The sequence below is a fragment of the Lepisosteus platostomus genome, chromosome 6 (assembly GCF_059453375.1).
Source record: "Lepisosteus platostomus isolate fLepPlt1 chromosome 6, fLepPlt1.hap1, whole genome shotgun sequence".
Taxonomy (NCBI): domain Eukaryota; kingdom Metazoa; phylum Chordata; class Actinopteri; order Semionotiformes; family Lepisosteidae; genus Lepisosteus; species Lepisosteus platostomus.
The window spans coordinates 14,542,898-14,568,753 of NC_142616.1; the positions used below are offsets into that span (position 1 = coordinate 14,542,898).

Genomic DNA, 25,856 nt, shown 5'->3' on the forward strand with positions numbered 1-25,856 from the left:
TCTGACAGAGAGACGACATACATTCTGTAACTACTTATATATTGTACTGTAACTGTACCGTATAGTTTGCTAGAAATCACCTCAGTTTTCATTTTTATTGGTATTCAACAAAGCAACTGGGTTAAACTTTAACTTTTTTTACAGTGCATTTGGCGTAATTGTACTATAAATATTCAAAGAGAAACTGTGAGAAGAGCTTTATAGAAAATGAGCTCAACCATCAAGGACCACATCATCCACAGCCTGAAGAGTCTGGATTCAGACAGGTTGAAGAGATTTAAGGACAAGCTCATTGACATGGGAGGAGGAGGCAAGTTCCCTAGAGCAGAAGCAATCAACTATGATGCCATAGAGCTGGCAACGCGTCTGATTGCTGTCTATCAGGAACACGGCGCTGTTAAAAAGACAATTACAATTCTGCGTGGCATTCACGAAAACAAAGTCGCTTCAGATCTGGAAAGCAAGATAGAATGTGGTAAGTTCTAAAGGTGATTCTTTTAAAATCAGACTCATGTTTTGGTGTTTTACTTCACAGAATAGTTAAAAGCTTGTGTTGTTGTTCTAGCCAACAGCCATATCACCCTGCAACTCACAACTGGCAACCCACTGAAGCTAAGCAGGTGTGACCCTGGTCAGTACCTGGATGAGAGACCTCCTGGGAAAAACTAAGGTTGCTGCTGGAAGAGGTGTTAGTGGGGCCAGTGGGGGGCGCTCACCCTGCGGTCCATGTGGGTCCTAATGCCCCAGTATAGTGACGGGGACACTATACTGTAAACAGGCGCCGTCCTTCGGATGAGACGTAAAACCGAGGTCCTGACTCTCTGTGGTCATTAAAAATCCCAGGGTGCTTCTCGAAAAGAGTAGGGGTGTAACCCCGGTGTCCTGGCCAAATTTCCAATTGGCCCTTACTAATCATGGCCTCCTAATAATCCCCCTCTATGAATTGGCTACATTACTCTCCTCTCCTCCCCACTGATAGCTGATGTGTGGTGAGCGTTCTGGCGCACTATGGCTGCCGTCGCATCATCCAGGTGGATGCTGCACATTGGTGGTGGTGGAGGGGAGTCCCCATTACCTGTAAAGCGCTTTGAGTGGAGTGTCCAGAAAAGCGCTATATAAGTGTAAGCAATTATTATTATTATTATTATTATTCTCTTTCTTAAAGAGAGGTTTCCTTTTCAGATCTATATTGAATGTCTCATCACAGTAAAAGAGGTTAAATATACAGTAGCTGTTCATTATTAGAGTACTCTGTCAGAAATGGAGGATGTCATAACAAGTAAGGGAGCCTTATCTTTACTTGAGCTATGTATTCTGTTTTTAAAAACAAGCAAAATGTTTCACAAGACAAGTGTCCCTACACAGTTGTAAATGAAAGGTCAGGAGAGGGTCAAACCCTGATCTCACCCACTGACACCTTCCCATGTATGCACTTCATGAGCCTGTGTGACTCTCCTCCCTCCTGCACGAGGTCATTGTGCTTCAGCAGCTTCCTGGCTCATCCAGACACACAGGTCGCCATTCTGACAGCCACTGGCAAGTTCAGAAAACAAGTTCAGATCAGGCCCCTACTCAGAACAGAAACTCATTGTGACTATATTCTAGTTCTGGAGTTCTGTATGCACATTATCTACATATCGTGATATACTGTATATGTGCACTGTATTGTACCGTGATCTATGCATGAATGAAAAACAAATGAGAAGTGTTCATTTATATTTTATAAATACACCTGTGCAATGATACTGACTGTACTGCAGTAGGTCAGAAAGGTCATGAAATCTGCTGGGTGGCAGCTGAGTGCTGGAGTCTGGTTGTGAGAGTGTGGAGCCCCATACTGTTACTGCAGTCATCAGTGTTTCACCCGTACTGACATTTTCCTTCATTGTCATTGACAGATGACTCTTCTGATGAGGACGAGGATGATGATGAAGATGAGGATGAGGAAGGTGAGTATTTAACATTTATTTAACATTTTCAATATGTCAGAAGAGCTGCCATCTTGTCAGAACCTGCCATCCTCTCACAATGTTTTGGATAATGAAGAACAGAGAACAGAGAGAACAAAACATTTTTCTGATCTGATCCTTCATTCCTGATACTCTCAGCTTTAGACTACTTTGAAAAAACCTGTACCAGTAACACAATACCTATTAAATCTCTATCCTCTGTTTTCCTTTGCCTGCAGATGACTTTGTTGGAGCCTTAGCTAAGTAACTTGAGTGTTTTTGGTTTGTGCAGATTGTAAAACTGCTGCTATATTTATTAATGCCTATAAGGCTGAATATGCAGGCATCTGTTTCCTGTAGTGGACATGAATTGTTGGGTACTGTACACAGTTATGGTCAGAGTGTTGTTGGCATTGCTGACTTGCAGCGCTGAGGCCCTGGGTTCACTTCCGGATTGGGAGTGCTGTCTGTGTGGAGTTGACATGTTCTCCCCGTGTTGTTTCTGCAGCTGCTCTTATTTCCTCTGATAATCCAAAGACATGCTGACAGGTTAACTGGCTTCTGGGAAATCTTCTCTATGACTTTGACATAAATCTGGGCCTTCATACCTGTTCTGTTTCTGATTTGATCTTAACAAAGCCCTTTGTTTCAGGGAAGAGAAAGAGCTATCTCAAGGCAGGTTAAAGTAACAATAAGTGGGTTCATGGTCACAAAAGTTGCTGCATTTCATTTCCTCTTAAATAAGAACGACTCATTACCAATCAACTGGTAGAACCTGCAGGACCAAGATAATGAAAAGGAATCTGCTCCTCATGGGATGAGCTTGTAAGGGATAATGAAAGTAAAATACATTCACACCTTCATGCCAGATACATGAGAACATAAGAAAGTGTGCAAAGAAATGTGAGGCCACTTAGTCTATTTTGCTTGTATGGTTTTTAGTTTGAAAAACTATACTTCCTGTTCCTGATGCTCACGAGAGGATTACATTTCGGGGGCAGACTCTGTAATTTTGCAGTGAAAAGTGGATTTTGTTACTTTCATTCACACGCTTATGAGACTGTTGCCTCATTGACACTTGTTTTGGGATTTCCTTTTCTCCTCTGATATTTTGCTAGAGCATTGACTGCACTAGTGACAACAGTAGTGTAGTAGTGAGAGCTGTAGTGATAGTAGTGACAGAAGTAGTGTCAGTGGTAGTGGTAGTAGTGACAGTAGTAGTGACTGCAGTGTAGTAGTGACAGTAGTATTAGAGGGAATGAAAGTAGTAGTAATAGTAGTGACAGCAGAATTGGTATTAGTATCAGCAGTAGTGACTGCACTAAAATAGTGACAGTAGTGGTAGAAGTAGTTCAGGTGGGTAGCTGCGTCAGCATGCGTAGGCTGCAAAGGAACAAGTAATAGGTTTATTCCATGCTGAAAAAAAAGAAGAAGGAGAACACAATGTTTCGGCAGTGGAGCCTTCTTCAGGTGTGAGAGAGACAAGGCAGTAGGCAAAGGTAATGTAGCAGGAGAACAAAGGTTGGGAGGGAGGAGGAGCGAGAGGTGGGAGCAGGGGACAGAAAGAGAGGCCAATCAAAAGGTGTGAAGTCAGAATGGGTGCAGAGAGGTGTGAAATGAAACTTCCAATGAATGGAGAAGATTTAAAAGAACAGTAGTCTGTCGTTAAGAGAAGGGAGAATGTGTGATCCTAGCTGCAGAATAATTTTGGTTTTGGTAGTCTTTCTGATGTATGAGTTCGGAAAACTGTCTTTGAGAACACAGACGGAGAGATTAGAGTGGTCGTGGCCGTCAGAGGTGAAATGAGAAACAATGGGCTTGGAGAGATCTTTAATCTTCACAGCCCTGACGTGTTCTCTGAAGCAGTCTCTGAGTCTCCTTCCTGTTTCTCTGATGTAGATGGCAGGGCATTTACTGCAAGAGATACAGTAAATAAGGTTGCTGGAGGTGCAAGATGCCATCTGGGCGATCCGGAATTGTCCTGAGGGGCCTTGAACGAGTGTGGTGTTGGATGTGTACTTGCAGGTGATACAGCAAGCTCTGTTGCATGGGAAACATCCTGGTGTAGATGGTTGTTGAGGCCAGTCAAGGGAGATTATGCAGATTAGGTGGTTGGCGATATGAGATGATGGGGCGATCAGAAAAGAGGGCCCCAATGGAGGGATCATCCTGTTGGATGGAAAAGTTGTGGATAATAGTCCTGGGGATAGGAAGTGTGTTAGGGTGGTAGGGAAGCACCAAAGGAATGCAGTTGTTATGTCGGGAGTTCCTGATCGGGTTGATGGTCCTGGGGGTGTTTTTGGCTCGGGCAAGGGCCCTGTCAATCACACTGCTGGGGTATCCTCTGTTGATGAAAAAGGAGTACATTTCGAGGGCTTGGTTCTCGAAGTCGATGTCGTCACTGCATAGTCGTCATAGCCTAAGGAACTGTGAAAAAGGGAGAGAGTTTTTAGTGTGTTTGGGGTGAAATGAGCTGTACAGTAGCAGCTGTAGTAGTAGTGACAGTAGTGGCACTAATGATGATAGTAGTGACCGCAGTAGTGATCTCAAACTTCCATCATCAGCATGAAAAATATAATTTAAAAAATACTGCAGGTCTTGATCTACAATAAATCTTTGCAAGGATGCTGTATATACAGTACAGCAGGTCTGCTGTGTGCACTAACGAAACCAGGAGGATCACACAACAGATCATCAGTGCAATTACTGTTTTCAGCACTGATGAATTTTATCATGGTTTTTATTTTTCTTTATCTTTTTCTGACCTGTTTTTTTAATTTGTATTGACAGATGAGAGTTCTAAAGAGAAGGGTAAGTTTTAAACATTTTTGGTAACATAAGAGAAGGAAGAATTGCAACATTGAAATTCTTCATCATGGTTGAAGCATAACTTTCAGATGTTCACAATTTTTTCTTCAGATGATTGTATTTACTCCACAAAAAGTACTAGAAATGCCTGCGCTTTATATTTCGCTGCTCCTAACACAATATTGTAGCAAATGTGGGGTTCATACAGGAATAACCAAGGCAACATTCTTCAGTAGCGCGCACGCAAACACACTCTTTACTGACAGACCTCAGTCAGCCAGTAACCAGGCAACAGAGACTTTAACACCAAACTCAAGAAGAGCTAAACACACACAAGCACAGTAATGAGAACATGTAGATTTAGGGTTAATCAGCCTCATGGGATGAAACAGGGGTAACCAAGAGTCAACAACTGTATGTACACAATGCTTCTTTGTCTTCATTTACATAGTCAGGGTTAATTAGTGGTCATCCTGCAGACCCCCAGTCCATCCCCCAGCTACGTTTCCCAGCCATTAGCCAGGTGTGCATCCGCCAAGACACCAGGCGTGGGCGCTACAATATTTCTTATAATGGTTGCACATTTCCAGTAAGAATTTTATTGTGATGTACATTTCCTTGCCTTGAACGGTTATGAAATAAACATAAACTAAATTCAGTAGAACTATTTGATTTGGTTCATCCTGTTTCTCTGAAGAGAAAGCAGTGAATACGTCTGTATTGTTAAAGTAGGAGTTAAACCTGTCTGACTTGTGTTTTACCCACAGATAAGCTTTTAAAACAACTGCGTAAGTATTCTGTCTGTGTCTTTGTGTTTTAACACTGCAATTGTTCTACCGATGAAAGTACTGATGTTTAGACAGACAGATGCTACAGTAGCGTCTTTTGGACTCATATGTGCAGGTCTGCTTCTACTACACTGAAAGCTGTGACAATAACATAACCCAAGCAGTCTAGCATTCAAACTGCATGTATATTAAGCAAGAATCTCGGTTTAAATTAATATTAAAATTCATCCAACACATGCTTTCCTTTATTTTGCCTGCAGGCCGGCTTGCTGTGGAGCTGGGTGAGTAGCTAGAGTGTTGCAGAACTTCATTTACATGATTCCTGAAAGAGTAGACCAGGGGTTCTTAACCTTTTTGAGAGTTCAAACCTTTTTTGGGGTTAAAGATATTTTGCAGTTCCCCCACGCCCTGCTCCTCTCCACACACACAGAAACATTTAAAAACTGTAAATAAATTGTAAGCCTACTGACTTAATAATAATAATACTAATAATAATTACAATAATTTTTATTTATATACATTTTAACAGTGACAGTAGCAGTAATAGGTGTGACAATACTAGTGCAGTAGTGACAGTATTAATGACAGTAGTGACAAGTGGTAGTGACAGCAGTCTCTTCAGCAGTAGGAACTGTGGTAGTGACAGCAGAAGTGACAGTAGTACTGACAGTAGTAGTGCAGTGGTGGCAGTAGTGACAGTAGTGGTGTGTGCCTGTGCTGTTGGCATCTCAGGTCTGAGCATCACTGGAAGATCAGTGTTTACAGGCTGCATGTGATGTGAGCTAATGAAAGTGAGCTAACTGCCATCTCCCCACCAGCACAGGGCAAAGAAAAAAGCACCATTCAGTTCTCTAATACATTTTTTTCTTTTTTTATATAGAAAGATGCAGACCTGGAGGTAAGGAAATAATCTTCTCTGTAACAGAACTCCAATGGCTCAGTTGAGTGTTCTACTAAGTGTGTCTACTCAACTGTGTATTTAATACATATTTCATTCATCTGTTGTGTCACAGGGAGGGCTGGAGGAGTGCCCAAGTGAATTCTTTCAAAATAGAATGATGGCTCGGCCATAATAGCACTTAGGTGCCAAAGTGGTGGTTTATTTGGACAGTGCTCCCCATAAACCAACAAAGCAATTACAGTATATATAGTGCAAAATAAGAACACAATAGAACAAAAATACACAAAAACACACAAACACTTCCTCCGAGAGCTATAAGCCAGGAGTCCCACCACCCTTAGGTCCTATCAGCTAACTCAGCTGCCTGGCCCACAGTCAGGTGTTTTGGGTTCACCTCTGTCTGCTGCTTCCTCTGTCCTGCGGCCAAGTCATCCTTTTCCTCCTCCACCTTACACACCATCAGCAAGGTCTCCCCAGGGCATTGTGTGTGTGAGGTGAAACACTATTGGTCTACATGTTGGAGGAACAACCAAACGTTTGTTCCCTGTCTCCCCGTTTGCGCCCATCTCTCCAACTATTATCAATGGAATAAACAACCCCGCAATGATATTCTGTTTTAGGATTCCTACTCCCCACACATTTTCAAATGGTTGCAGAGACAAGTCATCAAGCTGTAAAGAAGCAATGTTATCAGGACTTCTCATCCCTGGACAGCAAGACCAGATCCATCAATCTTAGGCATTGGAGTACCCAAGTATTTTGCAATGCGCCGCTGTTGGCGTGTTTTTCTTGGCCTGTACATCTGTACTGTACATCTGTGCATCCACCCCTACAGTAAGTTCTGTCATAGGGCATTTCTGTTTTTCCCCATGTACACCTTAAATGATTGGTTTCCAAAATCAATTTTACTATCAGGGACAAGGGACTGTTTAACCAGAGTCATTGAACTGCCTGTATCCAGTAGAGCTGTTACTTCCTGACCATTAATTATAACAGGGCAATTTGCAAAATTACCAGCACTCTCACCAACTTTTTCCACCCAGGACTGTCTCCCTCCCTTGGGACGTAACAGAAACCAGATAGTTTCGGCTTACACACAGCGCAGGTAGACAGCGCAGACAACAGTGAAGTCACACCTGATCACACACCTGATCTTAACACAGACAGCAGTGAAGACACACCTGCTCACACACCTGATTTCAACTCAGACAGCAGTGAAGACACACCAGTATACACAGCTGATCTCAAGACAGACAGCAGTGAGACACACCTGTTCACACACCTCATCTCAACACAGACAGCAGTGAAGACACACCTATTCACACAGCTGATCTCAAGACAGACAGCAGTGAGACACACCTGTTCACACACCTGATCTCAACACAGACAACAGTGAGACACACCTATTTTTATCTCCAGCTGGACACAAATGGAAATCTTGTTACAGGGTTTTTTTCTGGAGCTATCGTTTCTTTCTCTTTACAGAATTTGAGAGTGCACACAGGAATGCAGGTGAGACTGTTTGGTTTCTCAAGCATTCGTCAAACTCATTAAAATACACAAAGTACAGGTTCAGTGCGCTGGGATTACTTAACACTGTTCATCATCAGCTCTTCTCATTCGTCTCCTTTCTTGTCCATAGTGGACGTTACTCTGGACCCCAGAACAGCTCATCCCCATCTCATTGTGTCGAGGAATGGAAAACAAGTCAGAGATGGTGACGTAAGACAGGATCTTCCTGACAATCCAGAGAGATTTTCTTCTTGTGTTGATGTCCTGGGAAAGGATGGGTTCACCTCAGGTCGACATTACTGGGAGGTGAAGGTGAAAAATAAGTCCGCCTGGACTTTAGGAGTCGCTAGAGAGTCCATCAAAAGGAAGGGGAAGATCACATTGGGCCCTGTGGATGGGTTCTGGACTGTGTGGCTGAGGAAAGGAAAGTACACAGCAAACACAATAACTGCTCTTGATCTCCCCCTGACCATGAAGCCCCGGAAGGTGGGGGTGTATGTGGATTATGAGGGGGGGCAGGTCTCTTTTTACAATGTGGAGGAGGAGTCTCATATTTATACGTTCACTTGCAACTTCAGGGAGAAGATCTACCCATTCTTCAGCCCCTGTACCAATGATGGGGGTAAAAACTCAGCCCCTCTGATCATCACTCCTGTCAGTCCCCCTGAGTGACACACAATATCTGCGGGAGGGGCAGCATGTATAATAACTGCTGTGTATTTTGGGTTTACTGATTTGCCACAGATTGGGTGTACTATTATTTTGTGTTTGGTTTGTTGATCCAGGAAAAAATAAAAGAGGCATCAGTTCTATTACTTGAAGCCAACATCACCATAGCCTGTGAGAGTAACATGAATGACATTCAGATCAGTATCTACAGTATATCAATATCCAAAAGCAACATGGAATTATTAAGACATTAGCCAGAAATTGTGCTTTCAAAGCTACCAATAAAAAGTTGTAAAAATTCTAAAACTGATTGTTTTGAAAAAATGCTAAATATTTCCTGTTAATGTATTGTTCATTTTATATATTTGAACCTGCCTGTCCCGTCTCTAACAACAATGTAACAATGTAAAGAGAAAGACAGAAAGTTACTGAAACTACAATGAAACCTAAGATAAATAGGGATGTTGAAAAAAGGATAAAATCCTTCTTCATATAACATGGGACATAAGACAACGTTGTACAAACGACCCCAGTAAATGCACTTTCTCTAATTGTTAAGAGATTGTCCACACAGTACAGGAGATGTAAGTGAGCTTATGATTGGTGACCTCTGGTCTATTTGTGGAATAACTACAGTACTTGCAGACAGCACCCCAGGTCTGGAACTGAACCCCAGGTCCCACATATGAAAGGCAGCAATGTTGATACTGCTTATCCCTTAATTCTGGAAATGCCCTTGCACTGCACGATAGTAGCTGTTTATGAATACATTTTATCTGTTATGTGTTAAAAAAACATGTTTCTGAATGAAATGGGTTTATTTCTTCCATAAATAATTTGTTCAACTTTGGTACCACGTTTTGTCCTGTTGCCTTCTGCTAAAAGCCAACTTTGGATACTCACACTCTCAGGCAAACACTAAACTGCTCACTGGCTTCCACACAAAAAATAAATCCGTACTGGGAATTTGCTAATCCATCTAAACATCTTCTAACCACTTCTCCTAATTCAGGGTCATAGAGGAGCAGGAGCCAATCCCAATAATACCAGGAGCAAGAAAGGATTCACCCTGGACAGGACACCAGTCCATCACAGGACACACACAGACACACAGTCTGGACAGGAGACCAGTCCATCACAGGACACACACAGACACACTCTCAAACACCCTGGACAGGACACCAGTCTATCACAGGACACACACAGACACACACTCTCACACACCCTGGACAGGACACCAGTCCATCACAGAGCAGACAGACTCAGACACACACTCTCACACCAGGGTTAATTTTCCCAGGAGTCAATTGACCTACAATACCAGTGTTTGTTGGACTGTGGGAGAAAACTACAGTACCTACAAGAAACACTCATAAACACAGAGAACAGGCAAACTCCACACAGACAGCAATGCTCACTACTCTGCCACCTTGGGGAGAAAAACCAAGGTCTGTCAGCAGTTCTTCCACTTCCATTTTCCAGATCAAGTCTTCAAAATTGTCTTGACTGCAAAAGCAAAGACTTCTATCAAAATTAATACAATACAGCACCTATAAAAACGATTTTAAAATGCAGAGGAAAATATTTATGCATTGCAGGTATAGGGAGAAGTCCAATTATTTCACTTAGATTAAGTGTTATTAAAGATTTCTAGTAAGGTTTGTGTGCCTTTACCTATAGCCTGTTGCTTGTTACAGGAATGTAGCCAAAGAGGAACCGTTCTGTGATCTTGGTCGCAGGATGATCTAGTGGTCTTTGTATGTGGGAAGTCTTTCCTAGGACAGTCCAGATCCAGTTGTCCATAAGCCCTAAGATGGATGTCCACTGCTAGCTCGTGAATGTCCAGCAGATAGCCTAGATACCTGGGCTGGACATAATCTTAAAAGTCACAGGCCATGGACAATCATCCAAGAAGATTATCAACCAATCAGAGACCTGACAGGAATGGGGACACACTCCACGTGGTAGCTTCTTGACCAATCACCAACTGTATTTTCCCCAGTTAAAAAGTCGTGCATCACCTCTAACTTTCCCCTGTCTCTCGGCTGAACCAATTTGGCTAACTGACAACAGAACCATGTGGCAGCCACACTTGTTGGTCTTTGTATGTGGGAAGTGAGGGAGATGAGTTTGTCTTCTGGATAAGGGTCTCTCCTAGTACAATCCAGATCCAGTTGTTCATACTCCCTAAGATGGATGTCCACTTCTAGCTCCTGGATGTCCAGCAGAGAGCCATAGTCATCTGGGCTGGACACAATCTTAAAAGTCACAGGCCATGGACAATTGTCCAAGAAGATTACCAACCAATCAGAGACCTGATGGGAATGGGGACACACTCCACTGTAGGCGTCCTCTCACGAGGCACCAATAACTGTAGGGGTTTGTGCATTTGCTGGGACAATTATTAATTGTAGCAGTAAATGCACAAACCCCTACAGTTATTGGCGCCCCGTGTGAGGATGGCTTAGAGTGAAATGAGACGACCGAGAGGAATAAATCAACAAAAGAAAACGCCGCGGATTTTCCCGCACGACAATACGGAGTGTGCTGAAAAAGAAAAGTTCCCTTTGCTCTTTAAGCAGTGCTTGATTTTCTGTGATCTTTTGCGATCTACCGGGTTGATTGCATATTTGATCTTGTGGTTTTTCTGTGGTAAAACTGTGATTTCGTATCTAAAAGTAATACTCTTAAGTTTAACGATGTTGTTAAAAGGTCTCAATTAGAGTTGCTAATAAGCACTCTCTCTAGCAGCGACACGTCTGACCACTGGCACAGTATTGAGAAAGCTGTCGTTGAGAGAACTCAGAGAAGGCTAGAAGCTAGCCTGCATGAAAAAGAAAGGGAATTGGAGAGTTTGTACAAATGTAAGGACTTGTTGCATGTCAGTGAGGATGAAGACTCGCTTAGACAGGAGCTGGATGCAACGCAGGCGTTCCTCACTGCAGTCTGGAGCGCTCAGTTAGCCGGGTGTTAAGGGTTCCGCCTGAGAGAGAGCTCTCCCGGCCGGGATCTGTAAACGGGACAGTGTGGGGTAGAGAGCTGAGTCAATTAAGGTGTAGTACTCCCAACCACGATCTCCGCCATCTCTCCATCAGCAGAGAAGCTGGGAAAATAAACCTCCACTCGCTGAGACGGCTAGCGAAGGACATAGAGAGATTTGACCCCGCAGTGTCAGGGAATAATGTCGAGGACCTAATGTACACACTGCAGTACCCGCCAGACGCCACAGAACAGGAGAAAGTGTTTCGGGTCAGAAAAACTACCAGCAGACCTGTACATGAGTGGATGGCTAGGCAGATGAAAGAAGTCTGTAATGAGTTTGAGGAGCTGTGTCAAGCACTGATCCAAGAATACAGTCGTTTATTGACCCGTCTGCCGCGATTGCCGCCGCCCTTAACATTAAGCACAAGAGAGCCGAGTCCCCTCGCGAATATTACGAGAGACTTACAGTAGACAAACTTATTTTGCAGGGCGAAATGATGAGGGTTGCGAAGAGAACGCAAATTTCAAGGGCTTATTCATTGCCAATCTCCACCCATCAGTCAGAAAGATGATCTTAATGCATACAGATGCACAGACCATGAACATGACTGATATTAGGAGATTAGCGCAGAAAGCCTGGGAGTATGATGTCCAAAGTCGCTCTGAGCAAAAAGCTGTTAAAGCGACTGTGTTCGCCGTCAGAGCCAGCAGGGTTCAACTCCCTCCTGCTTGAAGGAGCACCTGAGCCAGCTTAGCCCTGGCACAAAGCAGGCACACAGGACCGCACCCAGCGTCCTAAACACCGTGAGAACACCAGGGGAGAGGAAGAGTTAGAGAAAGGCTGAGCATAAGGAGTCAATAGACACCTGACCAGGCTTGAACAGGCTTTATTTGGACAGGAACAAACACTCCCCAAGGCTGCCGGAAACGTGAATGAGCTAGAACTCTCCACCTCAGGAGTGCGGGCCAAACCCCTCTCCACTGGAGGAGGTGGAGACCCGCCCCTTCTCCCTCCCTCAGTCTATCTGATTGAGCAGAAGGGATCCTGCCTGGATGAGGTCAGCCACTCTCAAGCGAGTGCTGACTCCACCCCTGAAGTCAGAGAGCAGGCAGGCTCCAGGACATTTTCTGGAGAAGTTAAATCAGAGAGGAAAAGCTAGAGGCTTTTACCTCAAGGTTGCTATGGGAGATGTCTTACCCAGTGAGACACTGATTGACACTGAGGTTGAAAGGTGTTTGATGTCATCAGGTTTATACGGCAAGGTCAAACGGGTAGAAAAAGAAAAGGTCATGCGACTAAGAGAGGAACCATTGGTGGATCACCAGCAAGGTAAATTGTGGGATCAGGTCAAGGCTCCTAAGCCTTTTGTACAGAAGGAAAGAGGGGCCAAGAGGCAGACTGTGCTCACACAGTGTCCACCGAACACAGAAGCCCATGCAGGGATTCCTTCTGGATATACAGGGTAGTCCTGCCCCGACCGAGGTCCCAACAGCCTCCCTGCCACAGGAGTGGTGCTCCAAGCAGCCGCAGCGCTTGAAAGCACACACCTTTTACATCCCTAAAGAGGAGCTGATCTCCCCACCTGGCGATGAAAAGGAGCTTTCCCTGTGCACCCTGGCACCCAAGAGGGGTCAGGACCACCACCCCACAGTGGTGGAAGGGATCCAGATGGCAGGAAAGCAGGTTGGTGACGTAGCCCTCACCCTTAGCTCTGAGAAATCCTCTATTAGTGAGGATCTGCTTGAGCAGCAGTCAAAGAGCCACCTCCAGGTGCCCCTGGTGCAACATTCACAGGTTAGACAGAGAGCCCAGCTGGACACTGGGACTACTGCGCTGTGGACACACCTGATTCCAGATGCCGATCCCCTCTGCTGTGACCCAAGGAACCTGCAGTCAGGTAACATAATTTCTCAGAACTACCAGGTAGTGAGTGAGATGGACCTGATTGTTCCTGCCCCGACGGCAGGGTTTCCAACACACCCAGTCCCCAGGAAGGGACAGAGAATGAAAGACGAGCAGGTTTTCTTCCAGCCACCAGCTCAGTCTGTCAGTCTGAGTCTGACCAACAGTGGTTCACCCAGACTGGAGCTGGATGGTCAAGTCACCTGCCTGCCAGTCAGAATCCCCGCTTGGTGAGTGATAGCGAGTTCAAAGACCGTGAACTAGCTATCCCAGTGCCAGGGCAGCTCCCTGAACCCCTAGCGAGGGAAGGAGGGAGCGAGCAGGTGCACTACACCCTAACCCAGCGAACGATTACAAACATGCCGATAGAGGGATTCCTCAATCAGGAGGTGGGCAGGGTGGACCTGAACAGTGAGAATGGGGTAACAATCCCAGATCACTCAGGTGCTCCAGATGACCACTCAGCCGAGGGTCAGGCATGCTCCACCGCTGCGCTACCCCCATTGGGGTTCCTAGAGCACAGGCATGAACAGATCGGAAAAGCAGATGCCCTGGAAGTGGAGGAGCAGCATCACCAGCTGCGTTAGATCTCCCCAGATTTCCAGGATGTTGTTGCCCAGGATGCCACATGGCATACTGAGAAAGACACCATGTACATGTTGCGCCAGCTTAGAAAGGTGACAGTCAGTCAGGAGATAACTAGGATCAGCCACCCTAAAAGACTTTTGGGAGGACTAATTGCTGCCGCCACTGTTGTGCGTTTGCTATTTTTGGTAGGTTTGTGTGCTACTGGCACTCTCACCCTGACTGCCCCAAGAAGGCAGGTGTCAGAGATGCCAGAGGGTAGTGACAAGCTGTATCAACAGCAGCAAAAGCTGGAAAGCCTAGGGAAAACCTTACAGGCAACTTTCTATGCAACAGGGTTAAATCTTATTCCCCACCCAGTGGGCATGATTGTCGGTGTTATACAGTGGGTTTATGCTTGTGTGCAACAGGCCAGAATGTTGACGCAAGATCTGTTAAGGGAGCTTAGTGCCACCGTAGCCAGTGTAGCCATGGCACAATTCCCAACCCACTTGATTCCACTCTTCTCAGTAGAGGAGCCTGTGATGTTAACCACCCCATCGCTCGTAGCTCACCCAGAAGGCCATCCAAGATTGAATTCGGTTCCAAATCTTGAGATGGGTATGGCTACCAAAGCTATCCATTGGCTGTGTCTAAATGATCCACCAATGAAGGGTGTAAAGCTACCAACGAGCAGAGGGAGGTTAACGAACCCCATGAAGAGCAGGTGGGAAGTAAATGGCTGGTCAGCACACCACAGTTAACTGTCACTATGACTTGTGACAGGCATGATACAGCTACCACAATGCAGCTGCCTAATCAGTTTTCCTGCAAGTTCCCAAGGAGGCCATAGTACAGCTTGGTGACTTAACACTGTACTGTCTGGAACCAGACAATAAGACCAAACTTGAGGTCGTGGATGCCTTCAGGTGTCACACTGTTGAATTTGGTAGAAATCCAAGAAACAGTAAGCCTTGAAGAGGTACAGGTAGTTTAGTTTGCCTTTAATGGAACAAACCTCCAAACCACTCTGGCAGGTGCCCAACACAGTGTTGTGGTTCATCAGGGGGCTGGGAACAGGAACCGGTGTTATTGTAACACTACTGCTGGGTAGCTGGATAATGACTGACAGTGTACTCTGAATGCTGTACTCTCACATCAAGATGTACTCCAGGTAGCATGAATGAGTCAAAGGTAGCAGCATGTCAAGGAAAGGAAGTGACCTCTCCTAAATATCTGCCTACTATAGGGGTATCAGATATCTTATAGTGAGGGTTAGCGGAATATCAAAAAGTTATTTTCAATAACGAAGAGTTACAAACCAAGAGGGACATACATTCAGTATATCATTCATTTATACCGTTTCGTAAATGAACTTGGATTACAACTTCTACACTAGATACTCAAAACAAGTACATCACTCATAGGAATTAAATTGATATCAACTGGGGTTGAGGTAACAATTGAATTCTCGAGCTGTAATGCAGAATGTTGAATACTCATCCAATCTCTGTGGATTCAGATTTCCCGTGGACACAGTGGAAACAGTGGCAGGCTGTTGCTGTGTCCAATCGGTGCTGTCTGACCCGGTGCCAAGCAGTGCTGCGGCTGGCGTTGTTGGAGAAGGAGGAAGAGATTTCTGCTGCGATGTGCTGCTGATGCTCTCTGAAGACCGGCTAGTTAGTGTTGGCTGAAACTAGCAGATTTTGTGCACATGAGAAAAGTGACTGTGGGTCCAAGCAGGTCACACTCTTTAGACAGGAAGAAGACCGGTTCGTTCCTGACGTAGCGCTAGTCCTGAATCCTGAGATTCAGCTGTCCACAGTTCCGACCGTAGTTCACTTGTTGATCAGGTGAGCGTTCGTGGTGGGTTCACGAGGCTTGCTGCTGGTGCTAACCTCGGCCGGATCCTTTGGTTATGCGCTGGCGACCTCCGTTCTCGACTCTTAGAACAAAGAAAAGTCCTGGCACTCGGACACACTGGCCGTTACATGATTGTCTGAGCTGAGTCTGAGAATGTCCAGGAGGATCTGAGTCGGAGAATGTCCAGGAGGAGCCTGGAGAAGCCCTGCGCTGCCTGTTTTACTTGGAGGAAATCCGGTCATTCATTGGTTGAAAGTTCCGTGGGCATTCAAGACCCACGTTGTTACCCTGCCCTACCAGTTCCTGATTGGCTGATTTAGGTGGAGGATGAGTAACCATGCACTCTGACCTTGGGGTTGTAAACAACTTGGGATGAGTCTCTCCGTTGGAATCTCCCAGACAGTAAGGTGCCAGAGATGACCATTTATTAGGGTGGCTGATGTGTCTCAGCTTTGGGAGTTGTTCCTTATCAGAACACTCTATCAGCTGGAAAAAAACACACTCCACGTGGTAGCTTCTTGACCAATCAACAAACACCTACAGTACCACCAGCTGTATTTTCCCCAGTTAAAAAGCTGTGCATCACCTCTAACTTTCCCCTGTTTCTCGGCTGAACCAAGTTGGCTGAATGACAAAAGAACCACACTTGATGGCCACACTTGTTGTCTAAACTGACTTTTTTCTGAAGCTCCAAGTTTGAGAGTGAACCAGTATGTAAAGACAGAATTCTGCCCAAGGTCTAGCCTGGAGCAGCTACAGTAGCTATTACTGGCACGCTGCTTGATGTCAGCAGCAATACGGTTGGACTCCCTGCTATGTGGGGAGACAATTCTGTTCCTACCTCTTTAACGTGACTACTAAGCAGTCAACACCCTGTGCACAGCTAGTGTAATTGATCTTGTACTATAGGTATTAACCCTGTTTTATGAATAATTTCTTCTTACTCGCTATAGCTCGATAATTCTCATGTGATAAGCTGCCGTATTTATCCAAGCAGACTCTCATGTATTTACCTTGAATTCTTTTATGTACAGATTGTTTTCTGCATCAATGAATGTGTTCAGTGTGTTGTGAATTCTTGTGAAAACTCCTCGTTGTTCTGCTGATTTCTAATAGTGAAAGTAAACTCATGCAATTTAATATTACAACTAAACATAATGCGAGAAAAATTCACATGAAACCCCCAAACAGCTCTCCATTGGACAAGTGTATATTCTAGGCAACATACTGCAGGACTTACTGATCAAAATTTGTCACCAGTTGAGTTGATCAACAAAGGTTAAGGTCCTGTAAAGGTCACAGGTCAGCAGTTTGTGTTAAGCTGGTCCACAGCTCTGAAAACAAGGAATGGACCCTATGCAGGTTTCAAGGTCACAAAAGTCCTAAGACAGTAAATTAGGGAATTCCAAGGTCAAGGGTCAAGAGGCTAGCGAAAGTCCAAAGCCAGAAGACAAATGCAGTATCAAGCACCAAACCCACAATCCAAAAGTCAAGGTCAGGAAACAGGCCAAAATCCATAAGTCAGGCAAGAATTCCACAAAGGTTAGATCAAGAGCTCATAAAGTTGAAAACAATACTAAGCACAACAATACTAAGCTTGAACAAGGAACAGGGTTTAAATAGGTTTGGGGAGGGGAGGCGTGGTAAGGTAGGGACACTGGGCAAGCAGGGATTGGCTACTGCCGTCTGCTTGATCTGCGATTCTGCTGCACGGATGAAGTAGGCAGTAGAGGTTGGGGTGCCCTCTGGTGTCATAGTGTGTCTATGGTCACTGATAAATTCACTCACACTGTCCACCTGGAACTCCTGATTTGCTCCAAGTTGCTGAAGCTGCTGTCTTATGGGATTCCGTCACTTTCCCCTTGTACAGCCTGGACAAGCCCATGCCTGTTCACTGGTCTCTGAGCCCAATCAGCCACAGTTCACCCTAGATCACCCCAGCAGTGATTAATGTCAGAGGTACATTAATTGTGAGAACTGTTCACTGGTGTCTGAGCCCTGGAGGCCCATTGGGATGGCAGTGTATGAGGGGTGCTTCTATCAATGCTCTTTCGAGCTACAGCAATTCAGTGTGTTTGCAAGGCAACAGCTGTGCTTTTGAGTTTGAAAGTGATTTTCCTGTAATTGAGTTTCAAAGTCTACCCCTTCAAGTGGAGGAATAACGTCTGAGCAAATCATAAAAAAGGCAAAGGTTCAGAGGCTGTCTTGTTTACCTTCATATACTTTCCTGTGTTTTGGAGGATTAACATTATTCAAGTCAATATGTTAACACGTATTAAAATAGAAACTAGACTGAGGCTGTGTTTCTTCTTCTAGAATTTGAACCTTTGCAAGGGGTTGGACACACTGTTGGACTTTGTAACAGTTAACACTTGTTTTGTTCTTATTGTACTTTATTTTACTGGAAAACAAAACTCTTGTTTATCATTGTAAGGAATTATGTAATACTTGTTTAATGGCATGCAAAGAAATGGAAACAGTAAAAAAAAACTGTTTATCATGCTCTTAAAGTTGAAAAAATAATCAATGAATTTAGAAAGGTATTTTAGGTAAGTAAACATTTTATTTTTAAGTACATCAGGGCAGAAAAAAGGTACCCAAGATCCCGCCCCAAGACACACTTGTGAAACAGCAGGTTTGAAGAGTGACGTCAGCAAGTCAAAGCCACAGAGAAGAACTCTGAAGGAGAGACGACAAGACAGGAGACAAACATTTCCTGACACTGTACCGTATCAGCTTGCTTAAAATCACCTCAGTTTTCCTTTCATTGGTATTGAAGAGAGTAGCTGGACTTAAACGTTTTTACAAAGACTTTGCTTCATTGTACTATAAATATCCACAGAAGAATTGGAGAAGAGATTTATAGAAAATGAGCTCAACCATCAAGGACCGGATCATGGACAGCCTGGGTAGTCTGGATTCAGACAGTTTGAAGAGATTCAAGGAGAAGCTCATTGATATGGGAAAAGATGGCCAGTTCCCTAGAGCAGAAGTCGTCAACTATGATAAGATAGACCTGGCAACACGTCTGATTAATGTCTTTGAAGAAGATGGCGCAGTTAATAAGACAATTACAATTCTGCGTGGCATTCACGAAAACAAAATCGCTTCAGATCTGGAAAGCAAGATGGAACATGGTAAGTTCTAAAGGTGATTTTATAATCAGATTCATGTTTTGGTTTTCTACTTCACACAATAGTTAAAAGCTACATACTATAATATACTGTATATGTATATTGTATTGCATGCACCGTGATCTATGCCTGAAAAAAAAGTGTTCATTTATATTTTATAAATACACCTGTGCAATGATACTGACTGTACTGCAGTAGGTCAGAAAGATTATGAAATCTGCTGGGTGGCAGCTGTGTGCTGGAGTCTGGTTGTGAGAGTGTGGAGCTACGTACTGTTACTGCAGTCATCAGTGTTTCACCCGTACTGACATTTTCCTTGATTTTCATCGACAGGTGACTCTTCCGACGAGGACGAGGATGATGATGAAGATGAGGATGAGGACGGTGAGTATTTTACATTTTGGTACCCTATGGTGGGATATTCTCAGTATTTCAGAAGAGAAGCCACATCTTGTCTGAACCTGCCATCCTCCCACAATGTGTTGGATAACGAGGAACGGAGAACTGAGAGAACAAAATTATTTTCTGATCTGATCCTTGATTCCCAAGACTCTCAGCTTTACATTGCAAACCTGTATCAGTAACACAATACCTATTAAGTCTCTATGCTCTATATCTCTGCTGCTTAGAGATCGATTTGCTGGACTTCTAGCAAAGTGTTTTTGGTTTTTGGATATTGTCAAACTGTTGCTGTATTCATTAGTACCTACAGTATAAGGCTGAATAAGCAGGCATCTGTTTCCTGTAACGGACATGAATTTTTGTGTACTGTACACAGTTATGGGCCGCACGTTGGCACAGTTGGAGAAGGTAGTAGTAATAGTGGTAGTAAAGACAGTGGTAGTGGTAGTAGAGATGATGGTAGTGGTAGTAGAGATGATGGTAGTGGTAGTTGAGACAGTGGTAGTGGTAGCATTGAGAATGGTAGTGGTAGTAGAGATAATGAAAGTGGTAGTAGTGACAGAAATAGTGACAGCAGCAATAACAATTGTGATTGCAGAGGGTAGTGGTGGTAGTAGTGCAGTAGTGGTAGTCATGATAGAAGTAGTGATTTGAGTAGTACTGCATGTCTACTGCTACAGATCGTCAGTGCAATTACAGTTTTCAGCACTGATATATTTTATCATGTTTTATATTTTCCTTTATCTTTTTTCTGACCTCGTTTCATTTTTGCATTAACAGATAAGGCTTTGAAAGAGAGGGGTGGAGTTTTAAACATTTTGGTAACAAGATAAGGAATAACTTCAATAATGTAATTTAATTGCTGTTCAGATGATTATATTTACTAGACAAAAATTACTAGAGAAGTGTGCATTATGCCGTATGTTACACAGCTCCAAACATTTTATATAATGGTTGCACATTTACACTAGCATTATAATGTGATGTACAGTACATTTCTTGTACTTTTATGTACCACCCTATTCCTCTAAAAAAAAGCAGTGAATAGGTCTGTGTTGCTAAAGTAGGAGATAAACCTGTCTGACTTTTGTGTTTCACCTGCAGATGAGCTTCCAAGACTACTGTGTAAGTTATTTGCCTGTAAGTCTTTGCGCTTTAAAATTGCTAGTTTTCTCCTGAGTCAATAAGTTTAAACAGATACATGCTAGATTCTTTTGTACACACTGAAAGCTGTGACTATAACACTATTTTTTCTTGTACTTGCATGCCATCATATCTGCTGTTTCCTTTGAATCTACACTTAATGGAAGCTTTGTATAGAATGTAGGTCACAGTGGATTCCGACACCTGCTAAACAGAAGTGAGATGTTATCAAGATTTTCAATATAAGTAGGGACTTACAAGCAGAGCAGTCTAGTAATCAAACTGTATGCTCATTAAACAAGAATCTCAGTTTAAATATTAAAACCCATCCAACACATGCATCCTCTATTTTGCCTGCAGGCCGGCTTGCTGTGGACCTGGGTGAGTAGCCAAAGTGTTGCAGAACTTCATTTACATGATTCCTGAAAGAGCAGACTAACTGGACAGAGACACACAATGCTGGAAAGGATCAATGCTAACCACTGCTCCACCTGTAACGAACAGTTCTTTCCGGACCCTATGCGGACGACACAATCCGACGAAGTGGGGAAAACACTGGGAAAACGTTATGCAGGGATACGGGGCTGAAAACAGGGGGGCGTGTCCAAAGTGCGCTGGTGCACGGAGAGGTGTGGCCGAGGCAAACAATCCAAAAGAGTAGTCCTTAGAGAGAATCCAAAACACAAGGGTAAGTCCAAAACCAGGAGATCCATCAAAACGCGGAATTAAAACACGAAGGCCGGGTCGGAACCAGCGGACAGGGAACAGGAACAGGAACCGAGATTAAAACCTTAACGGGACCAGGTGCTTCCAGGTCCCGGACTCGCACGATACGGAAATCAGATGCAGAGCCCGGATGAGCGTCAGCGCCTGGCTTTTAAGGTGGGCTGGGAATAGGAAACAGGTGCAGAGAATAAAGTCTCAAGTGAAAGGGCTGGAGCACCCTTAAGGAGGGGGAACTAATCGTGACACCACCTTGCCGGCCTTATTACCAGCTCAGAAACTATTAAACTAAACAGATGGTGTCTGGGGATGGTTTACCTGTGATTATGTGGATAATATTAAAATTGAGACATCTAAAATCTAAAATTATTATGTAAGTAGTATGATGACCAGAGTCAACTGTTGGCAACTTAGATCTGTAAGTGATCAGGACAACATCATCTACATACCAGAGGTTCCCCTGCTGAGTGAAATATTTATCAACTACAAATACATTTACTGTTATTTAGAAACTATTTTTTAAATAATAATTCAGATAGTTATACTGTTATGTAATAATAACAACAACAACTTAAAATAACACATTCTGTTAAGTTTTCCAGTGAAGAAAATGAAGAAAAAAAAACAGTGCAGAAAAACACAATAAGAAAAAGATCTTTTTCCAATTATACACAACATGATCATCAAGAAAATAGATTCTTCAGTATGAGTTAATCTTCTGTGTTGGTCTTAATTCTTCTTCATAATTTCAAGTAATAACACAGAGATCATTCTGTTTGTTTTCACTACTGCCATGACAGCAGTGTTATTGCAATGTAGCAGTGCTGTAGTGACAGTAGGGTGTAGTGACAATAGTAATGCAGTAGTGACAGCAGTATTCACAGTAGTAGTGACAGTATTAGTGGCAGTAGTGACAGCAGTGACTGTAGCAATACAGTAAATGCAGTAGAGACAGAATTAGTATATAGTGTTAGTAGTGCCAGCAGTAGTTATTGTAAAAGTGACAGTAGAGACATTACTAGTGACAGTACTTGTGAGAGCAGTGGTGACAGCAGTAGTAGTGCAGTAGTAGAAGTGACAAAAGTAGTGACAGCCATAGTTACAGTAGTAGGAACAACAGTCATAAGAGTATCAGTGACAACAGAAACAGCAGTAGCACTGACAGTAGTACTGATTGTAGTAGTGCAGTGGTGGCTGTAGTGACAGCAGTGGTGTGTGCCTGTGCTGTTGGTATCTCAGGGCTCAGTATCAATTGAAAGATTAATATTTACAGGCTGCATGTGATGTTAGCTAATGAAAGTGAGCTCACTGCCATCTCCCTGCCAGCAGAGGGTGAGGAAAAAATTACCTCCCAATGAATTCTCTGATTACTTTTTTCTTATTTTTACAGAAAGATGCAGACCTGAAGGTAAGGAAAATATGTTTCATATTACTGAGCCAAAAAGGTTCAGTTGGATGTGTTCTACTAAGTAAGTTACACCATACCTGTATACTTAATACATATTTCTTTAGATGCTGCATGGATTAGAATCTAACACAATTATTGGATTTCATATTTGAAAATGTCTTGCTTTTATTGTTCCCTTAAATTTCAGAGATGTTCTTCTCCGCTGTGACATCAGTGGCTGCCCAAGTGAATAGTTTTCTCAGATTCTGCTTCTTTGTCCTCTGTAATGAATTGATAAAGTACTGCCATTGACATGCAATCAGCATCAATATGGTTGTTTCTGTTCAAGTCAATTATGGGAGGAGTTTCTGAAATATCCCCACCTGGGGGGGCAGGTTTACTGTCCCAGGAGTCTGAATGATCTTCTAGATCCCATCTCCCCAAATAAAAACTCTTCCTGATATTTGCTAGGCAGCTCTTTTTCATTAATAAATAAATAATCCTTACACGTAAAGAGGCTGTTCTGGACACTGCACTTAAATAGGTAATAGGGACTCCCCTCCACCAGCACCAATGTGCAGCCCCACCTGGATGATGTGACAGCAGTCATAGAGTGATGAAGCCAGTTCAGAGATGGGGATTATGAGGAGGCCATGATTGGTAAAGGCCAGGGGAAATTTGGCTGGGACACTTGGCTAACACCCCTACTCTTTTCGAGAAACATCCTTGGTAATTTTTAATTACCACATAGAGTCAGGTCCTCGGATTTCCGATTAATGCAAATCACATGTACATGTTCAGTACACATTATACAGTACAGTGTTCCCATTACATGTAGCCATTGATGTCACAGCTGGACATACTCACCTTGACACACAAGATCACCCTGCTGCACACCTGATCTCAACACAGACAGCAGTGAGACACACCTGTTCACACACCTGATCTCAACACAGACAGCAGTGAAGACACACGTGTTCACATGTGATCTCAACACAGACAGCAGTGAAGACACAGCTGTTTTTATCTCCAGCTGGACACATAAATCTTGTTACATTTTTTTTTCTGAAACTATAATTTCTTTCTCTTTACAGAATTTGAGAGTGCACGTAGGAATGCAGGTGAGACTATTTGCTTTCTCAAGCATTCATCAATCTCATTAAAATACACAAAGTACAGGTTCAGTGCACTGAGATTTCTTAACACTGTTCATCATCAACCCTTCTCCTTTCTTGTCCATAGTGGACGTGACTCTGGACCCCAGAACAGCTCATCCCCATCTCATTGTGTCTAGGAATGGGAAACAAGTCAGACATGGTGACATACGACAGGATCTCCCCGACAATCCAGAGAGATTTACTTCCTGTGTCGATGTCCTGGGAAAGGATGGGTTCACCTCAGGGAGACACTACTGGGAGGTGAAGGTTGGGAAGAAGACTGAGTGGGATTTAGGAGTTGTCAGAGAGTCCATCAAAAGGAAAAAGCAGATCTCACTGAGCACTGAGGATGGGTTCTGGACTTTGGGACTGAGAAATAGGACGTATACAGTAAGCACAATCCCTGCTCTCGATCTCCCCCTGACCATGAGGCCCCGGAAGCTGGGGGTGTATGTGGATTATGAGGGGGGGCAGGTCTCCTTTTACAATGTGGAGGAGGAGTCTCATATTTATACGTTCACTTGCAACTTCAGGGAGAAGCTCTACCCATTCTTCAGCCCCTGTACCAATGATGGGGGTAAAAACTCAGCCCCTCTGATCATCACTCCTGTCAGTCCCCCTGAGTGACACACAATATCTATAGGAGGGGCAGCATGTATAATAACTGCTGTGCCTTTTGAAATCACTGACTTGCCACAGATTGGGAGAATTATTATGGGATGGGCAGCTTTAGGATCAAGCATTACAAACATGACCATAGCTTGTGAAAGTGACAAAAATAACATTTTGATCAGCAATATCCAAAAGCAACATGGAATTATTAAATCTATGAATGCTGTCAGACATTTTCATGAAAATCATTATGCTTTCAAAGTTGCTAATAAAAAAGTGAAGGCTGCAAAAATTGGCATCACTGACGTGCCGTAGTTTGGAGTAGTATTATTTTGCAAAAAATAACAGATCCATCAGTTTTGTTACTCGAGCTCCATTTTCACTTGGTGAATTAAAGCACATACCTCTGCCTACAATGTGACCTCTGTACTGTAGAGTAAAAATGTCTGTCATCAGTTCTTCTACTTTAATTTTACAGATGAAGTCTTCAAAATTGTCTTTACAGCAAATGCAGAGATTTCTTTGAAAATTATTACATAACAGCACCTATCAAAATAGGTTTAAAATGCAAAGAAAAATATTTACACGTTGCAGTTGTCCAAGGAACTACTGTGTATTCTAAGCATCCAAAGAAACATCATTTACAAGTCCTGTAAATTCACAGTTGATTGTTCCAGCAATCTGTTTTAAAAGAGGTGTTCTGACATTGTAATCAGCTGGGTTGCTCAACAAGTATTTCCTGTGAAGATCACAGGTCAGCGGCGTGTGTCAACAGTCACTGATAAATTCACTCACACTGCCCACCTGGGACTCCTGATCTTCTCCAGGTTTCTGAAGTTGCTGTCTTGTGGGATTCTGTCGACTTCCTCTTGTACAGCCTAGACAAACCCATGCCTGTTCACTGGTCTCTGAGCCCAATCAGCCACAGTTCACCCCATACCATCCCAGCAGTGGTGAATGACACAGCTACTTTAATTGTGCTGATTAAAAGTGGGGATCAGTAGAGCTTTTCACTGGTCTCTGAGTCCTGGAGGCCCATCGGGATAGCAGTGTATGAAGGGTCCTCTCATAGTTCACTTGAACCACAGCAATGCAGTGTGTGCAAGGTAACAGCTGTGCTTTTGAGTTTGCAAGTAAATATTTTAATGTAAACAAGTCTTAAAGCCTTACCCCTTCCAGTGGAGGAATAACTGCTGATCAAGGTCATAAAAAGACAAGTTTAAGTCTTTAATTATTAAGTTTTTTATCCTTCTCTCCGGTGAGGAAGTTTGGAGTTAAGAGATCTGATGAAATTAGTTATAAAGGGATGATGTGGAGCTGTTAGCTGTAAAAATTCCTTAGCTACAGTACTTTGATGTT

At 43.5% G+C, this 25,856-nt stretch overlaps 1 protein-coding gene across 5 annotated transcripts; it reads left to right on the top strand.

The window, feature by feature from the left end:
• LOC148660508 (E3 ubiquitin-protein ligase TRIM69-like) lies at positions 1-25,651 on the top strand. 5 transcript variants are annotated; one of them, XM_088637955.1, is made up of 8 exons: positions 1-475; positions 1,899-1,949; positions 4,740-4,760; positions 5,525-5,545; positions 5,806-5,826; positions 6,426-6,443; positions 7,932-7,958; positions 23,971-25,651. In XM_088637955.1, the coding sequence occupies exons 1-8, from the start codon at positions 208-210 to the stop codon at positions 24,510-24,512; spliced, it is 969 nt and encodes a 322-aa protein (XP_088494081.1). In that variant the 5' UTR covers positions 1-207; the 3' UTR covers positions 24,513-25,651. The 5 variants fall into 5 exon arrangements, with proteins under 5 accessions (XP_088494081.1, XP_088494079.1, XP_088494082.1 ...); XM_088637953.1 differs by lacking the exon at positions 23,971-25,651 and adding an exon at positions 8,089-9,451; XM_088637956.1 differs by lacking the exons at positions 1-475; positions 1,899-1,949; positions 4,740-4,760; ... (2 more) ...; positions 6,426-6,443; positions 7,932-7,958 and adding exons at positions 18,524-19,076; positions 19,407-19,457; positions 20,580-20,615; ... (1 more) ...; positions 22,732-22,749; positions 23,823-23,849 and having other exon boundaries at positions 23,971-25,650.
• The last annotated feature ends 205 nt before the right edge of the window (positions 25,652-25,856 follow it).